Consider the following 19,853-nt stretch of genomic DNA (forward strand, 5'->3'; position numbering starts at 1 on the left):
CATGGGTTACTAAGTTGGTCAGGGGTTACTCGGTCTGTCAGAAGTTACTTGTCAATTAGGAGTTACTTGGTGTATGTGTCAGCTGGCCACACGGTGTGGCGGACGCACATAAATGTTGCTCTTCTAATTAAGCACCCTAGTTTTCTTTCCTTATCATAATACTTTGAATTTTTGAGAAATTATAATGTTAAATTGTAGGTATAGCGCTAAACACTAGATTTTTTTAATGACTCAATCGAGCAATCAAATTTGAATGTAATTGTAATATAACAATAGCTCATTTTGGAATCCTATAACTCTTTTGATATATTCCAAACTTCCTCAATTCAAATTGAATCTATCATCTTAATGAGTATGTATTAGAAATGATTCAAAACACCCAAAATAACCTAACCCACAAGTTTCATCCGTAGGAGTACGTATAGTACTACTAGAGGAAGAGAACTCCCCTAGATTCCTGCCTACACTTACATTATTTGATGAGAGTTGGTCAAGTACCTTAAGCTATCATTGTAGTTAGAAGGCAACCAAAAAAGGGTATTTACGTAATTTAATACACCATGCTTTGCCAAAGTTTTTATATATAGAGGTCATTTCTAACACCCCTTAACTAGGAATATGAACTAGACCAAAAATAAATAAAAACCTTCTCTTCTTCCCTCCTTTTTCTTTGTCCTTGTTAAAAAAGTAAAAAGAAGAAATAAAGAAGAAATAAAAATCTTCGTCCCTCCCCACATGGAAAAAGAGTTAGATCATCAAAAAGAGCTCCAACTTCTGCCACCCCCACCTCCTCATCCCGCTCCCTCATCCTCCTCACGTGCTCTCCCTTGGTTCCATCACCACTGTAATCGATCGCGGCCGCCTTTGTACCGGCCGCCTTACTCCATCGACAACGGTGGTGATGACGATATTGATCATCATCATCATCATGGTCATGGGAGTGCCCAGAGTGGGCCCTCCCTAGACTTGAAACTCTCAATAAGCCTAGAGCCAGCCGAGGCAGCCGATTACGGCTGTATCGACGCGCTCAAGTGGCAGGCGGCCGAGCAAATACGGCTGGCTGCCATTGAGAAGGCATACGCTGAGCGAGTTAGAGAGCTAACTCGGAGAGAGATAGAGTTAGCTCACTCCGAGTTCGCTCGAGCTCGAGCCATGTGGGATAAGGCTAGAGAAGAAGTTTGTAAGGCGGAAAGACTTAGGGATACGGCTACTACTTGCATGGGCGAGATCACTTGCCACACCTGCAGGCAAAGGTTCCGTCCTAATTAGTATTATTAATTATTAATTATCATTAGTATTAGTAGTTTTTTTATTTTTCATTAATGTGGCATAATAATATATGTGTACCATGATTTAATTCATTTACATATATTTCTATTATTTCATATAATATGTGGTGATGGGTTAGAAAAATTTAAGCTAGCTACCAGTAGAAAATTTCTTTTTTTAATTTTGTTACTGGTTGGTGCAATTATGTTCAATAATGATTTAAAATTTGAATTTGGTGATGCCAAATTTAATTATACATATTTTATGTATGAATGTATATGTATGGATGGGATGTTAAAGGTGATATAAACTGACTTTAGATTTACAAATATGTAAAAAGTGGATAGATAATAATGTTTTAAGACTTTATTATTGATTGGAAAAATAATTATGCTTGTGTGCTGTGTTTCTTTCTAACCTCTAGGAATTATAGGCTTGTTTCATTAATCAATATTTTAATAAATGTAGTAATTATGGATCTCCAAATTTTCACATTTGTTTAGTGAAATGTTCTAACTTTCTTCTAATTTAGTAAAATCTTTACTTCAACATGACATGATGTATTTTGATCAAACTTAGCTAGCAACAATCTAAGTAAACATTCTCACCATCCAGAACTAATAGTGATTCTGAGTGTGTAACTTGAACTAATAATGTGATACTCCGTAATTAATTCGATATATAGGCTGAGGGAGAAGATGACGAAACATTTAATAAATTATCTTTTCTTGTTCTTGCAGTCCTCCAAGCTTTTACGAGATGGGTTAAGATTACGAATGCAAACTTTTACAAGAAAAGCTTGTTTAGCCTTAAAAAGTCTCAAGAGAAGATCAACGACAATAGTTTGGCAACGCATGTTGACCCAATATTTTGATGATTCTCCATTAGAAATTGCTACCCCATGCACAAGATCATGTCTTAATTGCATATGTTATTTTTTTCTTAACAATGCCACAATTGTGTATGTAGTTCAAAGCATTTAGAGAATTTATTCAATAAAGGAATGAATAATCCTTAAAGTTGACAAAGAAGTGAATTAAAAAGTGATTTTTTGACAAAAATAATTAAGTCATGACATATCAATGACAAATTGTGTGGAAAAGCAAGTCTTATTTTACAAAAAGTTATTTATTGATCATATACTTGTATAATATCTATTTATCTTTTCGTTTTTTTTTCCATGTCATCTATTTTTAACGAGGGTTGAAACAAGATGGTAAATAAAAACATGTAATCATATTTGAGATGGTTTTCAAATAATCATCTACACCAAATGAAATGTTATAGAAATAAATTTAAAAAAGAACAATAACTAAATAGTAAATATGCAGTATATATAGCCTTTTGGGAGAAGAAGTGATGAAAATTTCAAAACATACAAGACATATTTCATATATACTCCTTATGTGAGCCTTAATAAGTCTTTAAACTTGGAGAATATTAAATTCATTTGCACCATAATTGTATAAAAGGTGATATTGTAATAAAGAAATTCCCATATAAATTATGAGGAATTTTTTGTAGTATTGACAATTTGAGGATTAGACAATGAGAAGAAGGAAGAGGATTGGGATGATTTCAATTTCATTATTGCATGGTAGTATGGTACACAATATGAATAAATTGTGAATAAAATAATAAAGTTGTGAATATCCCTTACTAACTTCTTTTACTTTTGGTTCTAGAATCAATGGGTTATAAAATTGTCATTTTCACCCCTAATCTTTATTACCCCCACCCCTTCCCCAAGTACGGTAACAAAAACATGAGGATTAAAAGGATTATTGATGAGGATCAACTTTTAGTTTTGAATGTCAATCCTATCTCCTACTCCTAGGCTTGAAAATGGGATGGCCTAGTCTAGTGCCTACCGGACATAAAACGCGATAATAACATACTACCTCCGTTATATATTATTTGCAACGATTTGACATAAAGTAGATAGGAAAAATGTCTAATCATTGCAAATAATACGTAATGAAGGTGGTAATAAAAATGATGTAACAGATCTAAAAAGGATTATAAAATTTCTAAAAATTAGGATAAAAAGAAACGTAGGTCATGAATAATATGTTGGTGTATTTTATTCACTTGATTTTTACTTATCTGAACTTATTAACCCTTATTAGAATTTATTTTAGTTATAAATTAAAATTGGCAGCCCTAAATCCCTAATTAACCCTTATCACAACTTATCTAAACTTATTTTTCCTTAACTTATCTTATTTGAACTTATCTCAATTTATTAACCCTTATCTGAACTTATTAACCCTGAAATAAGTGGAAATAAGGTAAACAGAACATAACCTAGTTACATCCCAAGCAAATAAGAATATGGTTTATTTGATCTCGATCCGGGAATAGAGATTACAAAATTAAGTTAGGTTTGAATCAAGAAATTTTATAAGTGTATACATTACTCTCTTAAAAATTTGAAGTAGGCAAGGCCCTTGTGTTGCATCATTTATTTAGGTTTCAAGGCATAATCAGCTCTAACAAGAACCAGGTTGCCACGACACCGTACGTACCGCGTCAACCAAAAAAAAGTGGGTAGCATTCTCAAGGTAATCATCAAGTACAATTACAATCTTGTCTTGATTGTATATTGCTCGCAACATCTTCAAGCTCATTGCACTAATTAACATAGACTCCATTGAGTAGCTCGTCATTTCTCATAACAAAACCACTAGCATTTTGGATTTACAAATGAAGTGCCATGCGATGGACATAACGAGGTATATTATTATTAAAGACCTTCTCATTCAATAGAGACTATCCACAAAATGAACCCTTGGGTTGTTGGGTAGATCAGATAATAATCCCCCTAAATTAACTTATCATGTTTCGGTTTCGCGTTTGTGTGACATGCCTATATGAGTTGTGTCCAGTTAATTCCCCACATAAACAAAATTTGTTTATCTGATGGTAGAATTGTCTTTTCAAGTACAAGTGAAGGGGTACATGCGTCTTCTAATGTACTAGTTGAGGAGTACATGTGTAATTTCCTCACCAAACAGAAATGCAAGTTGTGAACAGTAATTGGACAGCTCACCAAAAATACTAAATAAATGACCATGTTTTTTTTAATATATTTACAGAAATGTCACCAAATTAACAAAAAATTGTTTATGTGGCAGATAAACTTGTATTTGTCGTGCCTATATATATCGTTGCTTGTGACAATTTTTGTGTTACCACTTGTAAATTGAATAAATTACGATGTGTGGTTCCTACAGGCGTTGGTACCTTGCATCGTACAGTCGTTTCGCGAAAAGAACATATTACACACATGTAAAGAACATACTGTTGTAATGAAAAGAACATACTATTAAAAAGTAATGAACACATATCTAAAGTAAAAAGAACATATTTATATTAAAAAAGAATGAAAAGAACATATGTTCATGTTCTTTAATTGTCAGTGTAATGTACTTTTATTTGTGATATAATGTTAATTACTTATTGTGAAATGTTCTTTATTTTTTTATTTTTTTTTTTAAATTATGGTGAATATACATAAATCATGTTCATTACATAATATTTTCATGTTCTTTATAAATATTAGGGATGTTCTTTAGATGTATAAAAAAAACATAAAATTGGATGGTCTTTACAAAACAGTTATATGTTCTTTACAAAATAGTTTTATGTTCTTTACAAAACAGTTTTATGTTCTTTAAAAAACTGTTACATGTTCTTTTCGCGTTTTTTGCTTGTAACTTGCTAGGTACAGGCGACTGTACCTTAAAATTTTCAAATAAATTAGGGTTTTCCTAAAAGAATCATAATGTAAAAAAATGAAGTGCATGCACAAAGTCGCCAATAAAAGTTCATTCAAGCTAAGATAGTAAGATGTGACTTAACTTATAAAAGATCGAGCCTATTATATATCTCTATCCTCTAAAATAATATTTCCTGTCTCATAAAGTAATACATGTTGACTAGACTACATATATGCATTATTATTCTTCTTCTTTACCCTCTTATTCATCGCATATATATATGATCTATGTTTCGTTTTTTATATTCCACACACCTCCATCAAACACAAAACCTAAATCACAAAACTGTACTTTCACAATGAGCTTATAAATTTAAATCACATAGCTAAGAATAAGCTTTGTTCCTGAGCTCGCGATCGGACAACAAGTTTTGATGCGTCAGTTAATAATTTTCTCACTTGACTGCTTGAGACATTACAATTCCATAGAAGAAATAGGTACTTTGTAAACCTAAGATATTCACTTGATATTAATGAAACCAGAAAAATAATCCAAAATAACGCTGGTTTTGAAGAATTGGCACACATGACATGATTAAAGTATGAGAATTGTAAGGTACTTAATAGTTAATAAGCAATGGTCCTTAAGATCTGCATTTTATATAGAGCAGAACAAAAGACAAAATGTGGATGTATGTTAATAGTATTACATTTGTTTTGGTTATGAAAATTAAAGAGTTTATATACGTACTCGTAGTAAATTCTTTTAACTTTATTTATTTCATACATCCTTTGCTGTTTATATTTTGTACTGACATTCTGTTTATGTTAGTTATTATTGCCTGGGCTGTGAGATTGGTGTTGGTATACATGAAGTAGCTGGGGGTGATGGTGATGGTGATGGTGCGGTGGCCGAGGTCGCGAGGATGATGGCGGTAAGGACTGGCCGATTTGTTGGTGTTAGTACAATAGTGTTAGTTGTGCCATATAAAGGATGACGGTACGTAGGGGTAGGCCTGGTAGCTAAGCTAGTCGGGCAACGGTATCGTTTGTGATTGGGGTGCTTAAGCTAGCTAATGGTGGTTGTAGTTAATTGGCCAAGAGTGGGTTAGCCAAAAATCGTGTAAGAATCTAAGAAAGGATTAGTTCTTTCACATACCCCTACCATTTTAAAATTGTCCCTACCCCTACCATTTTTAAATCGTCCCGTTATATATTTTCTCTTTAACCCTGTTCACGATCCAAGTTGGATAGCAAGTGAATAATAGCATAAGAGGGAAAGAAAGAAGAGGGAACGAGGAAGTGGAGCGGAATCTTTTACATACACTCAAGTGCACATAGAGGTAGAAAGGTGTAACCAACGGTAATATTTGCTTGTTTGATTTTTTTTTTTCCCATTCATTTTAAGATTTTAATGAGCAACAATACTACACGAACAAAAAATAGCCTTTGATGTAACTTGCACCTGATCGAATGTATATAACGATATTCAAGAGTGGAGCGATCTATTTTTGTCAAGTTATTTTATTGACATAAATATTTTTAGTTTTACTCGCAATATAATGTTAGTATTAGTAATAACTTATTTTAGGTTGTTGATATCCATCATAAATGCGAAAGGTATATACTCTTCAGTAAAATAAATTTATTCGCCCGTTTTAATATAGATTTGTCTCCTTTTACCACAATAGAATTCACACATTTTCAAGTTGCATTGGATTGGATAAAAGGGTAAAAAATAAGAGGGAGGACATTGTGTACTCCATGTATTGCATGGCGGAGATGGAAAAGTTATACGTAATAAATTAGTGAAAATGTCAGTGACAAACTAATAAGGCTAGGGGTTGGAGGAAACAGATTGGTCTTGAAACTTCGAGTCCTGTCAAATCACAACTATAACTGTTGGCACGGAATATCTCACACCAGAAATGGTCAATAGTAAATGACAAAGACGACATTCATTGGCTTTCATTTCAATCACTAGCTTAAGACAAATTGTTCTAGTAATATCTAATAATCTTTGATTCTTTGTCTTTGTCACATACCCATGTATTATTATTTTCTCACCTGTATTATATCATACATGCATGGGTATTTGGTTATCTTGTACTAGTGATCAATCATATATTTCCTCCAATTTTTAATAGTTGTAACATAGTACATTTTTTATGGTATTTAAAAAAAAAAGTGGGGTTCACATGATGTAATACACTTTAAAAATAGGTAAGAGATTGTTAGGATTATAATTTAGTGGGACGTGTGCTTTAAATAAGGAAAATAGTACAACTTTTCTCCAAAATAACTTTTCAATTATAGTACGTTGCAAGTATTGTGACATTTTCATTTTAGAAAAATGTTGCAAGTATTAAAAAAACAAAAAATCTACTTTATACGGATATTACTGGAGCTGAATCGTTAATACATCAATATAATGTGGGGTAGCTAAGCTAAACACTTTGGGAGTTGAGGTAGAATAAGGGAATCTCCTTTTCAAATAAAATTCCCCTAATGAATAGTTGACACCCTAACCGTTGGAAGCTGCTCCCTTTTCTATTAAGTCAAGCTTAGCTTGGAAATAAGCTATACTCATCATGAGTCATGAAGTGTAATTTGCTATGGTCTTGTTTTTCTTAATTCTCCTTTTTGGCCATCATTAAGCTTAGCTTAGCTTGCTATATTGATGGCCTTAGTACATATATAAATTCATCTTTTATCAAGTTCATGAACTATGTACTACTCTCTTGATCCTTAACTAAATTGCCTTTATTGAGTAGGGTGGGTGTTTCTTTAGAAAACAACCCATTGAGGATATTTTGTTTAAAGTACAACTCCTCTCGGTCCCTAACTAATTAAATTACTAATGCTAATTAATTTCGCTATCAGTGTAATTTGTCGAAGATAATTTATTTTCCATCTGTCCGATCCACATGTGAGTTGTCTCACACTAGAGAAAGAAGAGAAAAACCACCACCTTTCAAAGATATATATAGAAATTAATTTCATTATCACCAATTGATTTTATTATACAATCTCATTTGTACTTGTAAGTTGACGGAACTTTGATCTTCCTTATTTGGGCTGCCAAATGCATTTCATCTTCTCTAAAATTTTGATGTGCCATCAGAGCCTATGTTGTAAGCCTCTTCTAAACCGAGCTAATAATGACAACCTAAACCCCAAACCAATTAATTTATTCATTAATTGAAAATGAGTGGTATGAAACTGACCTAAAACAAACCTGATCTATCTGATCTAACAAACAATTTGAGACTTTTACACTATGTTTGGATAACAATAGTGAAGAAAAAGGGAGGTGAGGGAAAAGAGAAAGTGACCTTTAATTTTCCTTTCAAATTTCTCCAACAATAGAGAAGGATTTGATTTATTTAAAGGGGGAGGAAAATGGATCCTTTTCCTTCCCTCCTTACATTAGATATCCAAACAAAAAATGTTTCATCATTTCTTTTATATTCTCTTCTTTTTCTCCATTTCTCTTTATCCAAACATAATGTTAAATAAAGACGATATACTTATTGATAATCCACAAGCGGTTTCTATTTAATGAATTTACAAGGTAGAGTCCCTTACTCCCTTAGCATGGTTCAACATATATAAATATAATATCGGACCCCGATCACTTTGGGATAACAAACAGTAGCAATTAGCCAGATGAAAAATATCCAACTGAAAGCAGAGAATGCCCAAAAGAAAAGGAGGTTGTGCTCGTAGTAAGGCCATACTTTAGCATCGCTGTCATGCAGCAAAATAAAGGGTAGCTTTCAAAATACCTAATTTCCGAAACTTTCACGATTTATTGCCCCCTCTACCTTATGGCATGACCCATTTGAAGGATCAAATCAATGTAATCTTACTTCTACTACTATTATTATTATTGAGAGAGACCAACCCTCTTTTCCCTAGAAAACAATATATAAATAAATACAAATATATACTACAACTCTTATCACCAACATATATATATGGTGCACATTATATACCCCCTAGCTATCCTTTACTCTAGATTCCTGAATGATACTTCATTTTTTTTCATCACATACAATGCTTTTACATGTGTCAATGTATAACTTTAGCCGTTTATATCTTTGATTATGCATTTGTAATAATTTGTTAGATTTTAAGAAAATGGGCATTGAACTGAATTTAACAAGAGCTCATATCATTATGTTTTTATTTAATTATATTCCACGAAATGTTATTGAAGTTAAGTATTAGAATATTGTATACTATTGAAATGTTATGCTGTTAATAACAAAGCAGAATTGTATACACAAGCTAACTTTACCATAGATACCTGTCTACCAGACACTATGATACATACTAACTTGTTATTCTTTTAACACCACCAAAAATTACATCCTTTCTCACATTTTTTCCCAGTTAAACTATTTTTAATTTTACATTGTTCAGTTTTTCACACACTTTCTATTCTTAACAATAAGTTTTACTTATTGAGAAGTTGAGATATTGATAGTTAAATTTATGCTTTGACAAACCTGACATTTTAAATATGTCGACTTAAAAAGAAGAGCTTAATTATATTTCAATTCAATCTAATTGTAATGATATTAGTGCGTGAAAGAACATAAAGTATTGGAAGTCGCATCCAATTTTTAGTCAGTAGATTTGAGAACGTATCGGATCATCGTCATCATCTTGCGATGAAGAACAAGTTTCAACCCGATGAAAATTGGTGGTGGTAATAGCGAAGGAGAGGAGCGAGGTCATCCATGGCGGAAGAGAGAGAAAGCTTGAGATTCTCAAATTTTTCGAAAAAGCCCAAAAAATCGAATTGGGGTTTTCTTATGTGATGTATAATTGTTGAAATTGATTGTCCCACATGATTGTATGTTGAATTGTGATCATTTTGATCATATATGCATGTATTTTGGTTGAGAAATGCGCAAGTTATGGTATACCCATTACCTTTAAATTAGTATGAGAATTTCAATTGAGGTTCCACCATTGTTATACATATTATCCATTGGCTAGATAATATCCTCTATTGGTTATAAAATATCATGGTTGGATGATATCCTTTATTGTTTATATAATATCATTTATGATTATGTCTATGATATCCTTTACTGACTGGATGATATCCTCTGTTGGCTATATGATATATATCATGGCTGGATGATATCTTCTATTGGTTATATGATATCATAAAGCTAATAATAGAGGATATTATCCAGCCAATAGAGAATCTCATCCAACTTGTAGAAATATCATTCAGCCAATAAAGGATATCATATAGCCAATGATGGATCTTGGTCCAAAAGTTTGGGGGGGGGGGGGCAAGGTTTGATCCTCCAACGTTTTGCTCAAAAATAACAATATTAACCACCATGTCATAACTTTTTAAATGTAATTATAAGACATTATATTAATTATAACTATCAACTTAGAAAAATTAAGGGGTGCCGGGCCCCAACCTGCCATAGCAAAGGTCCGCCCCTACATATACCCAATAAAGGATATCATTCAACCAGTAGAAATATCATCCAGCCAATAAAGGATAGTATATATCCAAAGAGGATATCATTTAGCCAATAGAGAATATCATCCAACCAATAAAAGATATCATGTAGCCAATAAAGGAAATCATCTAGTTATATATTAGAAGATATCATCCAGCTAATAGAAGATATCATCCCGCCTATTGAGGAAATCAAAAATCCGCATTTTGTCAGTCCAGACCGACGAAATGTTTTGTCAGTCAAGACTGACACAATACCTTCTCATAAAATAATCTATAAACAAAAGAATCGACATAATTTTGTTAGTCATGGTCCTCATGGAGAACAAGTTACACAAACACTTCTATGTTGATAAAATAAGTAACCTTTTTGGATCAAAATTGCTCACAAACACACCAATAATTATTCCTTTTAAAATAATATATATTTATTCTTATCAAAAGGACAATTATAAATATTGGGAAAAGGAAACTCTTTTTGTTAAGTAGGGTGGTTCTTCTTAGTGGTGTCATATAATCCTATCCAAAATTTGTCTCTCCATAAATGGTTTTTTGGTTGATCATAAAAAAAGCTATTAACTTTTAATTATTTTTTTAATTTTTTTTTTTTTAATTTTTGTAGAGGAGAGAAACATGGGTAGTGGAGATGTTTAGCTTTTGTGATAGAAAGATAGAGCTAAAAGTTAAGCAACTTAAATACAAACCTGCATAACACATTTTATGTACAGAGAATTGTACAACAAATAATGTCTTGTTATAATATGAAGTTATTTGATTTTTGTTTGGTTTCATTTGCTTTTTGTGTATAAAATAAGGTTCCTCGTTTGACCTGGCCTGGTCCCTGATCGACTGTTATCGTCCATGTAATTATTTGACTCCCATGAATGTATTTCATTCAATTTATCAGCAGTACACTTCTCATTATACTGACACAAATTGAGTAACAATGTAACGATCTTTTTCTCACATATTTAGAAAATGACTGAGGATAAGAGTGGTTAGTCTAACTCGATCGATGGTCGAGGTTTGAACATTGGGTCCGGCCACAAGGGTGTAGGATTGGAGGGTACTAGGCTAGATGGGCAGATAATTGGGCATGTTAAAGCTCATTTTGAATGGTTCGCCAAACCCAAATAGCTTATCAATTAGGGCATTTTCTCATTGACTGAACTTAGCTGAATTGAACTGAACTGAATTGAGCTGAACTGAATATTTTATAAGAGAAGGAACTTAGGAGCTGAACTGAACTGAACTGAACTGAATTTCAACGTATGAGAACATGCCCTTAGGTTGTGTTATCTTCGCTTAATATAGGTCAATTATTTCTTATTAATATTTTGGAGGCCTATGCCTAGTGTCCTTATCGGCATATTTACTTATGAGGGACACCTAGAATCTCATAGGTAGTAAGTGATTATAATCAATGATGACCTTTCATAATCTGCATCAAGAGTTTGCCTATGTTAAGTCACGACATTTACAAGGAGCAAATTATGTTACATGACTAGCTCATTACATGCAAACTTATTAAGATATAATCATGTAAACCCTTCCTAGATACTCATGATAAATTATTCAAACAAATATAAACAATAGAAGGAATTTTTTGTATGCAAAAGATGCATGGATAGAATTGCACCTATGATCTTCCGCATCTAGCAAAGAGAAGGAAACAATTGATTTTTTTTTTTTAAAAAAAATTTTTTTTTTTTTGGTTTTTCTTCTTAAATATATATCAATTTTCTACTTGGTTTAATTTTACTACAACGTATCATTTCTCAAAAAGTTATTTCATCGAATCAATTTTTTTTCTTTGTTATGTATCAATTATACTAGCTCAAAACAGTAATCCGTACTAAATCAATGTAAAACAAAATTCTGAAAGAATAATAAAAAAATAATAATCTCTGGCGAAAGGAAGTGATAATTTTCATATATTTCATCAATGATTCACTGATTTCTTATGGTGGTAAAATCCAAGATGGCAATCCTGAAATCAATAATTTCGTCAACAAGTAGCATCAAGAGACAATCATATGATGACAATACCAAAAGACAAATATTAAGGTTTTGTCACCATAATATATAACTATTGCATGCTTATTATTTCGCCCTCTAAATCAAGGCATTGCACATATTTATGTGTCCTACATTTATATTATATGGCCCAATATATCTCTTTATATACCGTAATTACTTGATGATAGAGTCTATATACCGATTTTATGCTTTAACTTTCAACTTAAGCTTTTGACATAGTTAATTAGTCCTTAGACTTCGTTCCTTTTTTTTTTTTTTTTTTTATCCCATTTACATTTTTTTATACCTTTCAATGTAGATTTTGAGCATGATATCTTCAACCAGGAACTAGTAAAAAATTATACACGAAGTATAGTTTAAATTTTGAACTATATTATACATCTAAATGACTTTAACATATTTACAAAAAAAATATGAATAGTTAAAGTTTTTGTTTTCTATTTAAGGATTTAAATGGAACAAACAAAAAGAAACGAATGATTATAACTTTACTTTGGAAAATTATCGCAATGAGTCGTCAAACGAAAGATCAAATGCAAGAAACCAAAGAGTTATGAATTGAACGACTTTAACGTGTGAGGTTGATGTTTTTTTTTTCATGTAATTATTACACTATATATGTCGGTACTCAATTAAGACAGAAGCAATATTAATGAGATCCTTGGCTCTATGAATCTAGGTTTTGTGATATGTGATACGTCTTGTCCTGCTTCTATACACAAATTAAATTACGAGTACTCAAATTATTTTTGTCTTACATTTTCATGTAGTTAGTTATACGATAATTCACTTTTTTTTTTCTCTTAAATGATTGCTTGTTAATGATCTCTTCACTTGTAAACTGTAATAGTCAAGTTAGGAGAATTAATGATCCATAGTTGAGTAAGAGATTTAAGCCTTATTCTCTTCACCTTAAAAAAAAATAATATTCAGTAAAAATGATATTAGTTCAGTAAAAATAAATTCATTTTATTAAAAATAAGTTTAGTTCAACAAAAATAATTTAATTCAATAAAATTAATATCAGTTCAGTAAAAATCAGTAAACTTAAAGAAGAAATATAATAGAAAATCAGTAATAATAATTTCAGTTCAGTAAAATTAATTTCAATTCAGTAAAATAATTTAATTTCAAAAAAAATAATTTCATTTCAATAAAAAATTCAGTTCAGCAAAAATAAGGTGAAATGAACGGGATCTTACTTGGGTTTTTTTTAATCATAGAAAGGAACAACTAAATGAGAAAATGATTGAAAAAATTATGCTATCAAGTATAAATACAAAAAAAAAAAAAAAAAAAAAAAAAAAAAAAAAAAAAAAAACCTACGATCATAGAATAGGTAGAGTATTTATACAAAACTTACCATCAAGTTCCTTCAAAAAAAAGAAAAAATAACCTACGATCATAAGATAGGAAACAATCTTTCTACTAAAAAATATATTATGATAACCAAAAACCCAACAGATATATTCACTAAATAAATATCTTAACATATTTTCACGCACATATATTTTTCGATATTGATTTTATCTCATATCTCTAACATATTTACATACAATTTTGGCCAGAATTTCTAAAGAATTATGATTCAATAGATTTGTAGTGAGTTAGTCATTGATTTTAATTAACAAGTTTTTTTTTATGTTAAGTGAGTAGTGGGGTTTTGATTGAGCTTGTAGAGCAGTGTAGCTAGAGGTTATCGATCAAAGTTAGTCCGGTCTGATCCAAATCGATTTTAGGCGGGTTTTGGGTAAAAAATTTCGGCCCGAAAATTTGTATTTTTTAGCGGGTTTGGGAATGCATTTTTAGTTGTTTTTTTTGGACCGGCCCGAAAAGCCCGCACGGACTGACCATTTTGGGCAGGTTTGGGCACAAAAAATCTAGTTCAAAGCTTGGCTCGACTCGGTCCAGCCCAAGAATTGGGTTGATTTTTTGCTTCGGCCCGGCTTGACCCACCCAATGATCACCTCTAGAGAGGTGACATCGCTCCCCAATTCCCACCTTAGGTCCCTTAAGCTAGGGAGCAGTCGATTTTTTGCTTAAAATATACATAAAGCTAAGCCTTTCAATTAATAATTCTTTAGAACTTTAAAAAGAAATATTAAAGATAAAAGGGTTTGGGCCACACCCGTCATGAATTGAATGTCCACTTTATATGACCAAAGAGTTTCACCTCAAAATCGTATGGCAATAGCCCCTTAACCTTATAAAGTGAACACAAATTTCTTGTTTCTTGAATGTGGGATACACTTCCTAACACTTTTATACTCTTTTAATGCGGGACAACGCTTTCACTCACATATGGGTATGCTCATGAGGTCAACACTCCCACACATATGAGTTCTCCATAATACTTGTCCAGATAACAACAGATACCAATTTGGCTCTTACACTAAGATATATAAACGGGCATAAGCCACACCCGCCACGAATGTCCACTTTATACGACCATGTAGGTTTCCCCTCAAAACCATAAGGCAATGAGGGGAGTAGGGTTGTACATATATAGTGTGATTTAGACCGCACCAAATCGCAAACCAAACCGCGATTTTGCGGTTTGAAAATTATGGTGCGGTTTTTTAAAATGACTAACCGCAGTTTGCGGTTTGGTACGGTTTCCAAAAAATATTTAGACCAAACTGCACTTTAATGTGATTTGCGGTTTTTATACAATATTTTTATTAAAAATATATAAAAAGAACTAAAATACATGAGCTAATATTTGACTATTGGTTAATTGAAGGTTTTAAAAAAAAGAATTCATTATTTAAATTATGTATTAATGATTATAAAACAAAATAAAAGTTTTGTTTTAAGAAGAATAATTATAATTTTAATAAAATAAAGTAAAACCGCACCGCACTAAACCGCATTTTGCGGTGCGGTTTTTTTTAGAAGTGTGGTTTTGTGCGGTTTGATAAAATTAACCGCGAACACTCCTAGAGGGGAGTACGCGCGTGAGTAGCCCCTTAGCCTTATAAAATGAACACTTCCCAACACTTTTATACTTTTTCAATGTGTATGTCTTCTATAAATGCAATTACTAGATATATCAAGGATAGCGATTATGGAGATAATTAGTTCATTCTATAGGGTCGTCAATGTTTGGTGCTAGATATGACAATTGATCTTTGGGCTAGCTTAATGGCTCAAAGACTTATAGAATGGATCCTACAAGGTCACACATAAGAGTATTGGGTTAAACAAGTTAGAGGCCCATTGTTGGATCTCATGAGTTTATGACATACCATGTTGATAATTGGGCTTGGATAGTTAGAAGAGTCTAATGGTTTTTGGACTTGACATGGTTTTATTTCTAGATATGATCTATAAATATAAATCATGCCTAGGGTTGCATGACACAACAATTGACATACAGTGAATTGTCACACAAGCAACCAATTTCCCAAAACCCTAACTCTCTCTCTCTCTCTACTCGGCCCTCTCTCTCTCCTTCCTGTCTGTACGGCCCTCCTCCCCGGGTGGCGCGTGGGTGGTGTTGTGGTGTGTTCGTGGCTCAAATCTCCATTGAAGGTTGATTGAAGTGTTCATTCACAACTAACTAGCATTAGTGGAGGTTTAATCCACGTGAGGTTTTTTTATCTCCCATTGTTCTTGCTCGATCGCACGTGGAATCACGCTTTAAAGGTACGATTATATGTTCTTTATGTGTTATGCATTAGATCTTGGGATTAGGTACTTTATGAATATGATTCATGTTTATTTTCGCTGCGTAGTACCTATAATCTCCTACAGTGGTATCAGTTAGCCTATTGCATTTACGCATATTTACTATAATCCTTTGATAGTCCACAATTTTAATTCAATTAGGAGGGAGAATAATTTAATTATGGGTCAATTATTATATTAAATGTGATTTACTTCTTGGAATTGATTAAATGTGATTTAATAATTCTCAAAATAGCCATGAAGAGATCCGAATTTTGCCCTAGATTACTCGAAAATTTCAACACCTCCAAACCCTAATTTCAAAATTTCGAAAACCTAACCATAAATTATGAATTTTGTGTTTTGGTTTTGATTTAATTCGTTTACTATGTAATTAATGATTTTAATCTATTTGATTTCATGATAAATTATGAATTTTTCATGATCAAATTATTTAATTTAAGAGTTAAATTAAATTGGAGATTAATTTTATGAATTACCCTAATTTCAAGATTGAATGTGATTTAATTTTGAAATTAATTGGACCACATTAAAATTAATTTAATTTTACAAAATATTTTTGTTTAATTTAAATTAAATTTCAAAAAAAAGGGGGTTTTTAGCAGCGGCAACTGCGGCTGGGTGGCGCAGCCACGGCGGCTGCCGCTACAAGTGGTTCGGAGGGAAGGGCGAGGTGGGGCAAGAGGAAGGGTCAGCAAAGGCAGCAACAGCAGCACCGTGCAAGGGTTGCGCAGCACTACTGCTACTGTTGTGCACCGCTGCAGAGCAGCATACACCTCACGGTGTACGACCACCGTGGCCGGCTTTGGCTGGCCACACCAAGGTGGCTGGTGCACGGTTTTTTTTATAAAAAAAAAAATATTTTAAAATATTTCAAGATAAATATGATTTATTTTGGATAAGATAAAATATTTTGAAAATATGATCTTTTATTTTGAAAGATAAATTCGGTTTTATTTGGATAAAATCTTTTATTTTAGGATAAAATCAAATCTTTTAAAAGTTGTTATATTTGATATTATCCATATTTAAAGTTGTTAAATTGGTAATTATCCATAATTAAAGTGGTTGATTTTGGATAAGATTGATTAGGATATTCTAAGCATATTCCAAAAGGATAATGATTGATTTAAATAATGTGATTGTCCCATAATTAATTTTGGATATAATTGATTTAAAATTTTGTGATTGGCTAGTAATTAGGATAGAGTTTACTAACTTTGTTAGGATAATCTTTGAGAATAAATATGATTTATCTTTTAAGATTAAAATAAGATTTAAATCTATCTCATGACTAATTTAAAATATATGATATTTTATTGATGGTAATGAATAATATATGATATTATCTAATTACATTAATTAAAAATATAAGATATTTTGGTGTCATGTTTCCTTAATTGTGAACATTAGATGTTGTAGTTTAGGAAAGCATGATGAGTGATTTATTATGTGGCAATTTTATAATATATGATGTTGTTTATTGCTATATAATGACTAGTATGGCTCATTAGATTGCTAAATACAATCTGCGCATCGTGATGTATGTTTGTTATCTTAGTACGGTCTACGTACCGATAAAGTATTTTTGTAATTTTATTTCATTTTATTTAAGTAGTAGATAGAATAGAGTAAAATTACAGGTTGCACTTAATCCAGAAGCCCATTAAGTGAAGGACCAAAGGAGTAAGGTGGATGAGATCCATGATGATTCAAGTGGGAGCATTTACTTTGTTAGTTTTTCTTAGGATTAGGGGTCATGCTAATATGCTATGTCTTGTTTATGCATTCAGTTTATTATGCATGTTAGATTTTATTGATGTTTTGTGATGATGCGCTAGAGTTCACTATTTAATCACAACATAATAAATCTAGGTCCCAGTAATATTGAGGTTGCTTTTCCAATCAAAAACCCGATGAAACCTTTGATATTTATGATGGGTCATGCCAAAGCAGGGTGTCATATTATATCTTAGGGGAGTGGGGGTAAAACAAACTTTACACTTTTGATTGGTTATACTCAACAAGGTTACCTAAAGAGTTTAGAACCTTGAAGCTAAGGGTAATAATTAAACATGTGATGGTTAATTATTCAACCAAGAATTACAAAGAGCTGTAATCAGTAAAGAGTTTACTCACCTTGAAAATTTAATGGTTGATGGTAGGGCCAAAGTCCGGTCAATTATTGCACAAATAAAGCATCTTGGAATCATTCTATTCAATAGGGATCAATTAAATTGAATGAATGCTTTAAAGTTACCAGTTTAAAATCGCTTATGGTACTTTAAATTTTTATTAAACATAATTGAATTTTGCGTTTACTTTTAAGTAACATGTCGTTCTAATTTTATTATTATATATAATCTCCTCGATTGAAAATAAAGTTGAGAAACGTTCTCAAAAGGTTAAAAGATAATCCATAAACCTATATTCCAATTTTTCTAAGATGGTTCTAAAAGGCAAGTTTTAGAATTCCATGTCACATGTCTAATGTTGGTTTTATTCAAAACATTTGAGTAAAATGCCAACACATCTTCATTTTGAAAAGTGTTTCAAGAGATATAATGAGATGGGAGGTACAAACCCTCTAAAAGACAAATATAAAAGTCCAATAAAATCTCTTATTTTCAATATGATTGGATATAAGAAAGTGATTGGAAATTTATATGATCAAAAGTTGATCAAATGACGCTATTCTTCATCCATTTTATATAAGAGTTAAATATTTTATTAAACTCTAATATGAATGATGATTGAATAGACTTAGAAAAAATATGAAAAGTGCTTAAAGTAGTTAAGAAAAGTATCATTTTGAACCAAAGATAAGTGTTCTAAGTGGCTCCAATGGGAAAGGTTTAGGAATATATGAGGATTGCATTAAGAAGTTATAGGCCAAGAAATGCAAACAAGTTGCTACTTCTCAAACCTAGAACTACTTATATGCTAAGAGTTATTATGAACGACAAATATTTCTAATTAAATGGACCAATTCCAATTGATTAGAAACTACCTTATATAGTTGGAAGGTAAAAGAATGGAAAATGTTCCAATTTAAAAAGTATAGTATAGAAATTGATTTAGCACATTACTACTTCTTGGACATATGATGTCTTATTTAGTTCTCTCTTATTGAGAATGAGGTTGAACTAAATGAAAAAGTATGGCTAAAGGAGAAATAAATCTACAAGTTTAGAAGCAAATGTTGCTACTTCACAAGTAGATTCTACGAGTCTAGAAGCAAAAGTTGCAACTTTACAAGTAGAACCTATATTTCACCTTACCTTGATATTGTCTAGAATTAAATAAATGTTATTCATTCTTTCCATTATCAAAACACCATTCAATGTTAGTAATGACTAAGCATCGAAGATTCAAAAAACGTGGAATAAATGTTATTCTATGCTTCAATGAGTCATAATGTGTTTTGAGATTGCTAAATAGGTTCAAAGTTCTATATGATAGAAATAATTAAACCATTTATATATATGAATTGTCTCTAAAATGTCAAATAATTCGAACGAAAATAAACATTGCATGCGAAAGATCCAAAGGGATGGACTTTCAATATCATTAGGTTATGAATCCATTGATATATGTAATTATCATACTAATTTAAATTTTGAAAAGTCACCATTT

General features: G+C 31.7%; 1 protein-coding gene across 1 annotated transcript; it reads left to right on the forward strand.

Annotated features, from left to right (window-relative positions):
* The first annotated feature begins 424 nt into the window (after nt 1-424).
* Nucleotides 425-2,371, forward strand: LOC110703844 (protein SHOOT GRAVITROPISM 5-like). Its single transcript, XM_021881625.1, has 2 exons — nt 425-1,253; nt 2,010-2,371. Exons 1-2 carry the CDS (start codon nt 736-738, stop codon nt 2,035-2,037), a joined length of 546 nt encoding a protein of 181 aa, XP_021737317.1. The 5' UTR covers nt 425-735; the 3' UTR covers nt 2,038-2,371.
* Nucleotides 2,372-19,853: the final 17,482 nt, after the last annotated feature.

This window comes from Chenopodium quinoa, unplaced genomic scaffold (assembly GCF_001683475.1).
Source record: "Chenopodium quinoa cultivar QQ74 unplaced genomic scaffold, ASM168347v1, whole genome shotgun sequence".
Classification (NCBI taxonomy): Eukaryota; Viridiplantae; Streptophyta; class Magnoliopsida; order Caryophyllales; family Amaranthaceae; genus Chenopodium; species Chenopodium quinoa.